The following is a 13,628-nucleotide window of genomic DNA, read 5'->3' as shown; positions in this document are numbered from 1 at the left end:
TGATTCATGTGCTTAATTTATCTTTATAATTCATCTCGTGCTCAGCGGTGAAGGAAAACATCGTGAGGAAACCTGCATGCGACAAATTTCATAGAAATTCTGCATGTGTATTCCACCAATCCGCATTGGAACAGCGTGGTGGAATATGTTCCAAACCTTCTCCTCAAAGGTAGAGGAGGCCTTTAGCCAAGCAGTGGAAATTTACAGGCTGTTGTTGTTGTTGTTGTGTGAAAATATCTGTGTAATTAATTTGCTTAATAAAAACTTTACTGAATTTGTGAACAATACTTTAAATATACGTCCACTTATAATTAATTATTCTGATATTGTCAGTAAAATGTCTAAAGTAAAGTAAAGCAGTATTTCACTATAGGACGTTCTCGTGCTGACTAATTTTAACTTTAAATAAAAAAAAAGACACAATACGTCAGCCGTCACACAATTGAAATACACAATGAGATTTTAAGTGTCATTAAAACCGCAAAGAAAGTGACTTACCAGCGTCCGCTGACGATTTATTTGAAGTTCGCCGACTCCTTTCTCAGGTGAGATCTATTTTCTATTATATATATTTCTTGAAGATTTTTTGTCGATTGTAAAGTTAAGTTCATAATCTTTGCGTGAGAAATCATTTGCAACTTATATATTTTAGCGTTTGGTTGATTTCTTTTTCGACATAAGTGTATCTTTTCACCAGGGATTAGTGGATTCTTTACCGGGATCCTCTCTAGATTTGTGATGGTGGTAGATCAACCGCCGTCATCACGATAGCGTGCGCAAGCGATCCCGAAAAATATATTAGTATATAGGTTAACCCAATGATGTTTTAGTAAACAGATATGTTATTAATTGAGACGTTTGCCTTTAGTCGTTTTACGTAGTAATACGTTATAATACATCATAATTACGTAGTAATACGTTTTGCGTAATTAAAACATCTAGTTATCCCTTTTACGTATTGTTTTTATCAAGCTATGCTTTTTACTTTTAACGAAATGTAAAAATAAACTAAAATAAACGGTCCCCGACGCGGCACACATATCTGTTTATTAGAATATCATTGGGTTAACCCTATTTTTTTTACAACGCTTCCTTTATAATCGATGATTGCGATTTCAAACCCAGGCGAACGCCACTGAATATTTATGTGCTTAATTTGTGTTTATAATATTTTATAATATATATTTTTTATTTGTTTATAATTTCATGCTCCAATTTCGCCGAGATAAAAAAGCGTTCGGATTGAGTTTTCTCTTGGTCTACATAGGCGTAATTAGCTGCAACTCTTAAAGTATAAACATATAATCATACTATATCATACTATAAAACCTGACTGTGCAACTGAACCGGAAGTAATTTTTTTTTTTTAATTCAAAAGTCACATATCCACTTTGTTCGGCTTAACATTATAAAAATTAAAATAACCTTACTTTTCATACACAAAAGAACATACTATATTAGAACAATACTAGCGCCCCGCCCCGGCTTCGCACAGATGCAATACTGATACTAAATATACAACAGGATTTGTTTATTTACTACATCACATTAGAAACTTCTGAAATAATCAGGGTTTCTTTACTATATCATGAATGTATTACATACAAAAACCATCCTGTCTATTCACTCTTAATATAAAAAAAACCGTAATTTTAGAGAACTAAGCATACATAGTGATATACAGCGGTAAGCGACTTTGTTTTATACTGTGTAATGATGATTTCTATGCACATACACACATATACGGTTTACTGACACAAAAAGGGAGGTTCCTAGCCGTATGTTGAAATTTAGGAAGCATACAAAAACCCTAAGTTAAACGTTATTTGTTTCAGTGACCATTTATATTATTTATTAATTGCTTCATAGGTCTACTGGATGAGGTCTTGGATTCAAACCAAAAGACGAACGGCTAAAGATATTGGGATGTTTATTGATAACATCCCGAATCTTGGAATTTGGAATAATTTGCCTCGGAAATGACGTAAAACCTGTCCTGCGCTTGCGCTAATTTCGATTGTATCAGATTTTTCAGAGTTTTCAGAGTTTATTGTATATTGATAAATATACAATAATAAATCATTCATCAATCATCATTTACAATATTATTTAGGCTATTCCAGTATGGAAAATAACTTCAAAATGTTGATTTTGCCAATAAGCCACAAAAAAATATAATTCGGCAAAATGATCAAGTTTTCTTGCCATAATATTATAATTAAACTAGCTGACGCCCGCGGCTTCGTTTTCACATTTGTAATATTACTATAGATTTGGAACCTTTTTTGTTCCCACAAAACGCTCTCAGTCATCTTGTTGACCAATTGATGACGTCGTATTGATAAAAACAACAGCTGTGTATGTACGACATGCACTCAACAACAAACAACAACAGCAGCCTGTAAATTCCCACTGCTGAGCTAAAGGCCTCCTTTCCCTTTGAGGAGAAGGTTTGGAACATATTCCACCACGCTGTTCCAATGCGGGTTGGTGGGATACACATGTGGCAGAATTTCTATGAAATTTGTCACATGCAGGTTTCCTCACGATGTTTTCCTTAACCGCTGAGCACGAGATGAACTATAAAGACAAATTAAGCACATGAAACAGAGGTGCTTGTCTGGGTTTGAACCCGCAATCATCGGTTAAGATGCACGCGTTCTAACCACTGGGCCATCTCGACTCGACGACTTGCACTCATTCAAAGTTAACACTTAAAAATATTTAGTTATGGGAACATAAATTATAATCGCTATCGTTATATATTACAAATATATAACTAGTAATAAAACTGCAGAAAAGTTTATTTCTTTTTTTTACTTCCCAAGTTTTGTTTATTTCCTTTTTTTACTTCCCAAGTTTTGTTTACATTATTTAATGTCAGCCCTGACTTCCAAACTAGCTTTCGCTGTGTTTTGGAAATCAGTTCCTTCCCAGATGTTAGGTTACAAATTTGTTTCTTAGTATAAAATTAAATGAAAAATATAAAAAAACAAAGTAAAACAATAATAAAAATCAAAAACACAAAGTTGTTTATCAAAGAGCCAGATGCAATGATGTTCTAGTAAACAGATATGTCATTAACGCGCAAAAAGTGTAGACTAAAAAACGCCCTAATTGGGACGTTTGCCTTTAGTTGTTTTACGTAGTAATACATTATAATACATCATAATTACGTAGTAATACGTTTTGCGCAATTAAAACATCTAGTTATCCCTTTTACTTATTGTTTTTATCAAGCTATCCTTTTTACTTGTAACGAAATGTAAAATAAACGGTCCCCGGCGCGGCACCCTTTTTTCTGTTGTTTAGTATGGATATAACATATCTCTTTATTAGAATATCACTGGCCAGATGATAATGAAATGACAGTTATTGGATGTGACGTCAAACCACGGCGGTTTGTGTTTTAGGTCACGTGATAAACAGACTATAAATTACGACTACTAATTTTAATAAAACAAAATAATAATGCGCTTTTATTACTCAAAAAAAATTAAGTATATTTCTAAATGTATTTTAATTTTTATCAAATTTCATTATTTATTTTACAATACTCAAAGTACCCTTTTGTTTCTTTCTTTCTTTGGTATAGGTTGGCAGACGAGCATATGGGCCACCTGATGGTAAGTGATCACCATCACCCATAGACAATGACGCTGTAAGAAATATTAACAATTCCTTACATCGTCAATGCGCCATCAACCTTGGGAACTAAAATGTTATGTCCCTTGTGCCTGCAGTTACATAGTATAAAACAAAGTCGCTTACCGCTGTCTGTCTTTATGTATGCTTAAATCTTTAAAATAACATAACGGATTTATACTTGTTTTTTTTTAATAGATAGATTGATTCAAGAGGAAGATTTATATGTAAAATACATGCAATATAGTAGAGAATGGCTGAAAAACTGTGAACATAGGCTATTTGACTGATTTTTAAAATCCATTTCATATTATTTAGTAGAGGTTAAGGGACTTAGTAAAAGTTGTGTTTTTAATTTCTAGTACAAATTTGCCGAAAATTATCATATTAAAATTCCATATTTAAATAACGCGCGAAAACGATACTTGGAAAATATGGGTCGGTGACGTCACTTTGCTGTATTTTAATCTGTGGTACATATAGTAGAAAAGCAAAGTTTACAAGAAAGTGACTTCATCATAAGCCCGGCCAATCAGGAGCGTTTTATGTCACGTGACAAACGTTTGAAAAAAATGCATTTTTATTTTTTGATTTTTGATTAAATTAAGTATTATTTTCAAGTTTTGTTAGTAAATAACCATTTTTAAACTCATAATATACACTGATTACACTAATTCACGATTTATTTTTCGCATTGTCAAATAGCCTATTGTAAGACATTCTGCAGTATATTTAGTATCAGTATTGCAACCATGCAACTGAAATGGCCCAGTGGTTAGAACGCGTGCATCTTAACCGATGATTGCGAGTTCAAACCCAGGCAAGCACCACTATATATATGTGCTTAATTTGTGTTTATAATTAACTCGTGCTCGGCGGTGAAGGAAAACATCGTGAGGAAACCTGCATGTGTGTAATTTCATCGAAATTCTGCCACATGTGCATTCCACCAACGCACATTGGAATAGCATGGTGGAATATGTTCCAAACCCTCTCCTTAATGGAAGTGGAGGCCTTATCCCAGCAGTGGGAAATTTACAGACTGTTAATTACTTTACTATTGCAACCGTGAGAAGTCGGGGCGGGTCGCTAGTAATATAATAACGGAGGAATTTAGCGAACTGGTTAAATCGATTTTGTTTTCATTTAAATATTTTAAATGAAAGTAAAATGATCTGTATTTCTCACACGTGTTATTACGTTAACAATTTCAAAAAGCACGATTCACGGAAATGAAGCAAATTCTTTAACTGGTATCCCGTGTAGGGAATCGGAGAAATCGCCTTCGCATTCAATTATATTATAAAACAAAAAAAGATCTAAATATTCGTCTTATATCAAATTACATTTTGTTCCATTTGCTGTCGAAAGGCTTGGCCCTTGGAGTAGTGGTGCGGAAAGCCTCATCAAAAGTATAACACCTCGCCTTATTGCCTCCACTGGTGACAGGAGGGCTGGTTCGTTTGCCCAGAGGATCGAAATTGCGATTCAACGGGGAAATGCTGCTAGCATTCTTGCCACCATTCCACGCGGTCTAGACTATACAGTAACTAGTTTTAGTTCATATTTGTATATATTTAAGCATTTGATGTTATTAATTATTATATTGTTACAATTCATGTATCAATCGTGTGTGGGTCCGTTAGTAAAAAAACACATGCATTTTAACTGATGATTGAAGGTTCTAATCCACGTTGCGCCGTGGAACTTTCATGGGCTTAATGTGAAAGAAATCGTCATATCCTGAAAGAAACAATCATGAGGAAAATGCCTGTAATTTCAATTAAATTCGACCACTCGTGTATCTACCAACCCGCACTGGTTTAGCGGCAGAATAATTGCGTAAACTCTCTATTGCGTACGGTAGTACGATAGCATCCCTGCTGGCTTCTCCACTGGGCTGCCTTATATAGGACAAACATGGACGCCTGACGTATCCACGGTCCCAGGAATATGCCCTATTTTTTAAACCTTTCTGAATCATGTGATAGAAATCTGTTACAGAGCTGAGAAGACACACAGTTGTCTTCGCCATCGGCTAGACCCGTTTTATGACTTCATCTGGATTGTCACCAAAGTAAACAGCTGATTTACGGCATACAATAGAAACGTTCTTGTTACTATTCACACATGTACCTACACATTTTTGTTTAAGATATAGGTAGTCGAATGAGCAAATGGGCTACCTGATGGTAAGTAGTCACCAACGCTGTAAGACATAAACATTCTTTACATCATACATGCGCCACCAACCCTGGGAGCTTAGATGTCCCTTGTGCATGTAGTTGCACTGACTCACTCACCCTTCAAACCGTCCAAGTTTTGTACAAAATCCCACCAAATAAAGAAGTAACATTAATGTGTAAATTATTAAAATAAATACATTTTAAATTATTATATAATGATCAAACTTGCGCACAACTATTTACTGAAGGACATTAATGTAAGTATGTCGTAGAGAAAGCTGAAATTTTTGCGCCGTTTTGCGCTGAACGTGGAAGGTCTCCTTTGGAGGGGATTTTTCAAAGCTTTAACCCTGCAAATATGCAAGAAGATAAAGGCAGGGGAACCGAATGGGAATAAAATATCAAATTTCATTAAATATTTCTTACTAGCGACTCGCCCCGGCTTCACACGAGTGCAATGCTGATACTAAATGTACTACAAATTGTATCTTGTTTCTTTACTATATTGTCCATATATTATACACAAAAACCTTCCTATTTAATCGCTCTATCTATTTAAAAAAACACTTCAAAATCGGTTGCGTAATTTTAAAGATCTAAGCATATATAGAAACAGACAGCGGTGATCGACTTTGTTTTATACTATATAATCAAAATGATAATGATAAGCGCTAACGCTAAAATAACAATGATTATTTTACAAATTTAATAAATATTTACAGAGAAGACACTGTGAGAAATTTGGTAGTTATTTATTAATAATCCGTACGCAAAAACTTTTATTTGCAATTTAAAAAATCATTCATAGGGATTGCTGGCAATATTTTTCCTTTCTTTATGTATGTATATATTTGATTAATGGAGCATATTAAGGATCTCTAACAAAAGCAAGTGTATATGAAATGAACATATATGTAACAACCAATTATTTCTTAGTGTGTGTGACAGCTACGCTTGTCACTCGTTAAATGTTATCTTTACTAGTGTGCGTGTACTTTTTCTTACTTTTTTTTTTAATTTTACGACGTGTTTTCATGTAACAGACTATATAATTAAATATTCAACCACTAAAAGAAGCAATTATTGGCAGTAGAAGAAAGAGTTAGCTCTTAACAAAGTATCGGCGGTGTTTTTTTGTCTATCTGACGTTTTGTTTTTTTTTTAAATTAGGCATTAATATTTAGGTAAAGGCATCATCGCATTTGAACTTTTTTTATCTGCTCTAGTTTCTAAGGACATCAAATGTGAAATTGTGAGTAAGATCAGAGCAAAATGTTCCCAAGCTGATTTCTGCAATTATTATTGATACCAAGTTAAGCGATATCGTTACAATTACGTTATTCACCTTTCTTTTCGCTTTTACCATAAATATTTAGGGTTGCCGCCAATTTCAGGTGAAACGTTTCTTTTTTTAATAAGTATTTTATAAATAGACAAAGAAAACTTTTTAACAGCCACTATGAAAATTATTATGGTATATATTATATTTTAAATGGAGATGAATATAAAATAATTAAGTAAATTTAGGGCACACATTTTTTGTGTGATATTGATTAGCGGACGAGCAAATAGGTTATCTGATGGTAAATGGTCACCAGAGCCAATAAACAATGGCGCTGTATGCACCACCAACCTTGGGAACTAAAATGTTATGTCCCTATGCTAATTACACTGGCTCACTCACCTTTCACCATCACTCAATCCGGAACGTAACATTACTGAGTACTGCTGATTAGCGGTAGCATATATTAAAGTTTTTATAGTTCACATAACTTTAAAAAGGTTTTATATAACATATATATGTAAAAATTCTTACATAAAAAAAAATTATCGACCAACTATAAAATAAAAAGATTATGTATCTCCCTTCGATGACTGATGATATTAAAGCTAAGCTACAAAAATTACAAATTTTTAAATATTGACAACCTTAAGACAGCCAAGATGAATATTACGCGATGCCATACAAGTTTTTAAGCGACCCTTTTAATACATTTCCCCTTTTACTTTCAACCGAGAATATTGCAACCGGTCAGTTTGAATTTAAAAATCGAATCGAACACACGCATAATGTCGCGCCAAATTATGACTTTATTTTTTTTAAGTTTCGTCCTAAGTGTAGCAAAGACTCATGTCGAAGATTCACAGAAAAGAGGTTTGATTGTTGCATTGGAAAAAAAATTGGAAATTAAATTCTTTGAATACGCTAATAATATCGTTAAATGGTTGGAAGATATAAATTATAAGAATTTAAATAACAGTGATATAGGTAAAATGCTTGGATATAATGAAATCAAAATGAAAGTGGACGAAATTGGGACTGGTAATTTTTTTTTTATTATACATTATTGATATTCAGTGTACTGTGCTTTTTTAATAACTCTTTTTTTTAATTTTCATTAATATATATGATTTCTTTCTTAATGACATATTTGCTTTCATTGTATAAATTATTTACTTAGTGTGGAATTTTAATTGGTCGATGATCTAACCTTATGTTTCTGTACAATTCATTTAGTGTAGTACTCTTTGTTTCCCTAAATTAAACAAATGATATGCTTGAACATATTTTTATGCTTACGGATGCTATTTTTTCGATATTGTATTTTATTTATAAAAAAAAGAAAATATAAAACAAAAATAGCGAATTTGTAATGAATGAATATAGTTAATAGAATTTAATAAATAGCACTTTTTTGATAGATTTGAATTTTGGTTAAATTACACCAGCGTCATTTTCTATACGACACAGACTTTTTTTGCTCAAATAAAGCGGGTGAAACTGGAAAAACGCTTACTTATATTGTTTTATTATTAACTTATATAGAAAGATCAGCCTTTGCAAAATACACGATATCTTCCGGTATATATTATATGGGAAACAAATACAAAAAAATCTCTCCTAATTTATGTTTCCTTATTAAAAATGAGCCGAGGTGGCCCAGTGGTTAGAACGCGTGCATCTTAACCGATGATTGAGGGTTTCAATCCAGGCAAGCATCACTATATATATGTGCTTAATTTGTGTTCATAATTCATCTCGTGCTCGGCGGTGAAGGAAAACATCGTGAGGAATCCTGCATGTGACTAATTTCATCGAAATTCTGCCACATGTGCATTCCACGAATCCGCATTGGAACAGCGTGGTGGAATATGTTCCAAACCCTCTCCTTAATGGAGGAGGAGGCCTTATCTCAGCAGTGGGAAATGCACAGGCTGTTACTTTTACTTTACTTACTTTTATTAAAATAGATATTTTTTCCCGTAGAAGCTCGAGGGATGAAAATGATGTCAATGGCCCTAATACCGATAATCTTTCATCTCGGGATTACGTCAGCGTGGATAATGCTGACAGCATTTTTGGCGGCAAAGTCAGTTACCATAGGACTCATTCTTTTAGCTTTCAAAGTTGTTGTCAGTTCTGTCAAAGTAAGTTTTTTTTTTAATTACAGTCTTAGGTCAAATCCATTAGTATTTGAATTATATTTAATTTTTTTTGAAGTTTTTATAGTACCTTAAAATTAACGATAAAATCAATTTTGAATTTATATTACAAATGATTCCTCAAATACTAACAACCTTCGTCTTCGAGTAGTGTGTACACCGGTTTTCATGGTAATGCCAATCCGAGGGCCCGGGTTCGATTCCCAGCCGAGTCGATGTAGATTTTAATTAGTTTTCTATGTTGTCTTGATCCCAGTCAAGTCGGTGTAGAAAAAAATCATTAGTTTTCTATGTTGTCTTGGGTCTGGGTGTTTGTGGTACCGTCGTTACTTCTGATTTTCCATAGCACAAGCGCTTTAGCTACTTACAATAGAGTAACGTATGTGATGTTGTCGAATATTTATTTATTTATTAAATATGCTTAACATTTAAATTTTGAAATTGCAATTTTAATTAATTTTCCAATTTTAAACAACTTTTTTTACAGATAGCGTCATTCATTACAGCTTTGAAAGTTAAAAAGTATCACAGCGAGTTCGCTTGGCCAGTATATCATGACCATCACGGTAAGACTCCGTTATATATATTTATATATACATATACGCAGTGGCGGATTTACCAATATGCTAAGTAGACTGGAGCCTAGGGCGGCAGATTTAGGGGGGCGGCAAATTTTGCCCAAATTATCTTTATCTTATAGTAATAAAAAAATATTATATGTAATAATTATATGTATACACATTACGTCCGTAATCCGTATACTCGTCACTACACAGCGGGTTGGAAAAATAATCTACATACTCTATTCAAAACATAGCAGGAAAAAAGCCAAATAAACTTGTTACTCCTGTTACTCTACTGCATAGTAACTCCTTTGTGGGGCAATGTATACGGTTTTACAACAGGATCCCAGAAAGCGTTCAAAATGCCTCTGTTGACAAATTAAAAAAAATATATTAAGGAACGCTTGTGTGCAAAAAGTTATTATACAATTAATGAGTTTATGATGGGTAGCACACCTTGGGAATGAAACGATCGCCTCCTGGCTATTTCATTTCATAATAAATAGTTTATATAATACATGAGATAAAAAAAAACCCGATGAGTTTCTTTCGTCGGTTCTTCTCAGGTCAGGTTTTTTCCGAACCGGCGGTACTGTTTCAATTGACCATCAATAAGAAAGTGTTATTTGAGTTTGAAACAACATTTGATAGCAAATCGACGCGATGTCATTGGTCTCTCTCTCTATGTTTCTATTCCTACTATATATGGATTTGGATTTACTTGGTGGTAGGGCTTTGTGCAAGCCCGTCTGGGTAGGTACCACCCATTCATTAGTAATTCTACCGCCAAATAACAGTACTCAGTATTGTTTTGTTCCGGTTTGAAGGGTGAGTGAGCCAGTGTAACTATAGGCACAAGGGACATAACATCTTAGTTCCCAAGGTTGGTGGCTCATTGACGATGTAAGGAATAGTTAATATTTCTTACAGCCTTATTGTCTATGGGTGATGGACTTACCATCAGGTGGCACATATACGCGTCCGCCAACCTATACCATAAAAAATATATAGAATCTTAGCAAATGTGAATTAACGCTCTAAGAAATATAAACCATTTCTTACATTTAACACCGAAAAACCCTGGGTATTACTGTTTCGCGGTAAAATGTGACCCAGACGGGCTCGGACAATGCCTCCAATGACCACAGTTTAAAATTCGGTATATTTGGGATTGTAATCTTGTGGTTTAAATAGATTATAGGTTCTTTGTTAATACTTTAGATTAATAAATAAAGTTAAAAAAAATATTGGCCCGTTAAAATTGTACCAAAAATTGTTATTTGACCAAAATTATTTTTTGTTTTTTGTTTATTTCGTTAATGTATTTAATTTTACTTTCTATTTTATTACATTGTTTATATACTTTCCAATAATTTTGATAATAATTATATTTACCCGGGCTACACTTTACGCATAGCACACAAAGCTCAAGGCGTCAATTAACAAAGTAGCCTATGCTCTCCTCCAGGACTAAAGCTATCTTCATAACTAAATCTCATCTAAATCGGTACAGCGACTTAAGCGTGAAGATACTCGGTTTAGGTTAGACTTTATAATTCAACTGAAATTTTCTTTTTTTTATGGTATAGATTGGCGGACCAGCATATGGGCCACCTGATGGTAAGTGGTCACCATCGCCCATAGACAATGACGCTGTAAGAAATATTAACTATTCCTTACATCGTCAATGTGCCACCAACCTTGGGAACTAAGATGTTATGTCCCTTGTGCCTGTAGTTACACTGATTTTCTCCGATATATCTATAATCTCCAAAACCCCTTTACTTAATCATTGAGAATAAGTATATTATTCTTATTTTTAAATGTTTTTTTTTTCTTTTCAGCCATTCACGACCATCATTCGCATATACCGGACTACAATTCTCACCATCCTCACTCAGATTTCACTCCTTACCATTCGCACTCACCTGATATCAGTTCTCACCTTCCCCACTCACTAGATACTAATACCCACCATCCCCACTCCTCAGATACTAATTCCCAGCAAACTCACTCAGCTGATATCCTGTCCCATTCCTACTTACCAGATTATAATTCCAACTCCCATAAAACAGATTGGACGTCACACCCGACCCCCTACAAAGTACATCCGCCTAGCTTACAAGAAATTGAATATGTAGAAACTAAAAAGGCCGACAAACGGCTTGGTTAATATAGATTAAAAATAAATACATCATCATCACCATCATCATCAACGACAGCCTTTTTTCGTCCACTGCTGGACATAGGCCTCTCCAAGCGCACGCCACTGTGGTCTTTCTCCGGCTACTCGCATCCAGCTCCTGCCTGCCGCCTTGCGTATATCGTCACTCCACCGTGCCCGAGGACGTCCTACACTACGTTTGCCGAGACGCGTTCTCAACTCTAGAACACGTTTTCCCCAGCGGTTATCGGGTCTGCGACAAATATGGCCCGCCCACTGCCACTTCAGCTTACTAATCTGGTGGGCTACGTCGATGACTTTGGTTCTCAGGCGGATCGCCCACTTTCTAATACGATCCCGCAGAGAAACGCCGAGCATAGCCCTTTCCATAGCACGCTGAGCGACTTTAAACTGGTGGACCAGCCTTGCCGTGAGTGTCCACGTTTCGGCTCCGTATGTCATGACGGGTAGGACGCACTGGTTGAAGACTTTCGTCTTAAGGCACTGTGGGTTGACGATGTAAAGATCCGACGTAACTTCCCAAACGCTGCCCAACCCAGCTGAATTGAAGGTTGTTTCTACCTAATCGCAGAGTCTGCCCGAGGTAGACATATTTTTGAACAACTTCGAGGACGGTACCGTGTATCGCAGTCGGTTCCGGTAGAACATGTTCATTGAACATGTCCTTGGTTTTATCCAAGTTCATCCGTAGGCTGATACGCATAGAAGAATCAGCCAAAAATAAATACACAATAAAGAAAAAATTGTGGTAGCAAAATTAGATTGTAATAATTTATTATAGTTAATAATTACTTAACTACTAAAAATGCAATATTTTTTATTTTGTAAAGTATTCCTTTTTGTAAGTTATTAAATGAAACGCATTTATTATTTGTAAATAGGTAACTTTATTTGTAATACATATATATATTACGTGGAATGTTTCATTGTGTCTATAGATATATAAAAAAACTTTTTTCAAACTATATACAAAGAAAATAATTCGTTTGTATCTTATACGACATAATATATTTTATTTTTTTACAATACAATCTTATTTTAAATAAAACAATTTTAATCATTTATATACATAAAAATACTATAAATTTGTATATAATATAAAACAATACAAAATAGTTATCTTTAAAAAAATCACAAAAAGAGATTCTTAGGACGAAAAAATTAAATTAAAGCCACAACATTGTGTTAAAATAAAAAAAAAAAACATTACAATTTAGGCGGGAAATAAAAAACATAACCTAAAACAATATAATTTTCAATATAGTATAAATAATAATATAATAACGTCAGCCGTCTTATATTTAAAGTTTTATAATATTTTTTGTTGTTTTACAAAAGATAAATTTATTTTAACCAAAAGAATGTAAGTACTTTAAAGTAAGAATACGTACAAAAGAAGTTAAAGGATTAGTTACTTTAAGTCAATTGCATTAGAACTCATATTACTATAAACATATAAAGTAATCACAGCATAAAAAATTATTCTGTTTTTTTCTTTATTTGTGATGAAGTTTTTAATTTAGATTATTTATATATCTAGACTAAGTGTCGTATAGTACGACACAACTTAGATGTAACATCGGCAAATTCAATAAAACCGATTAC

General features: G+C 33.9%; 1 protein-coding gene across 1 annotated transcript; it reads left to right on the top strand.

Annotated features, from left to right (window-relative positions):
* Positions 1 to 7,853: 7,853 nt before the first annotated feature.
* LOC124541182 lies at positions 7,854 to 12,133 on the top strand. Its single transcript, XM_047119045.1, has 4 exons — positions 7,854 to 8,154; positions 9,100 to 9,260; positions 9,763 to 9,841; positions 11,683 to 12,133. The coding sequence occupies exons 1-4, from the start codon at positions 7,902 to 7,904 to the stop codon at positions 12,009 to 12,011; spliced, it is 822 nt and encodes a 273-aa protein (XP_046975001.1). The 5' UTR covers positions 7,854 to 7,901; the 3' UTR covers positions 12,012 to 12,133.
* Positions 12,134 to 13,628: the final 1,495 nt, after the last annotated feature.

This window comes from Vanessa cardui, chromosome 27 (assembly GCF_905220365.1).
Source record: "Vanessa cardui chromosome 27, ilVanCard2.1, whole genome shotgun sequence".
NCBI lineage: Eukaryota > Metazoa > Arthropoda > Insecta > Lepidoptera > Nymphalidae > Vanessa > Vanessa cardui.
Note: the sequence above shows the minus strand (reverse complement) of the source record. Positions and strands in the feature narration are given on the sequence as shown.

Coding starts and splice junctions, on each gene's coding strand:
- LOC124541182 (XM_047119045.1), top strand. CDS start 7,902: ATGTCGCGCCAAATTATGACTTTATTTTTTTTAAGTTTCGTCCTAAGT. Junction 8,155..9,099: donor AGTGGACGAAATTGGGACTG/GTAATTTTTTTT, acceptor TTTTTCCCGTAG/AAGCTCGAGGGATGAAAATG. Junction 9,261..9,762: donor TTGTTGTCAGTTCTGTCAAA/GTAAGTTTTTTT, acceptor CTTTTTTTACAG/ATAGCGTCATTCATTACAGC.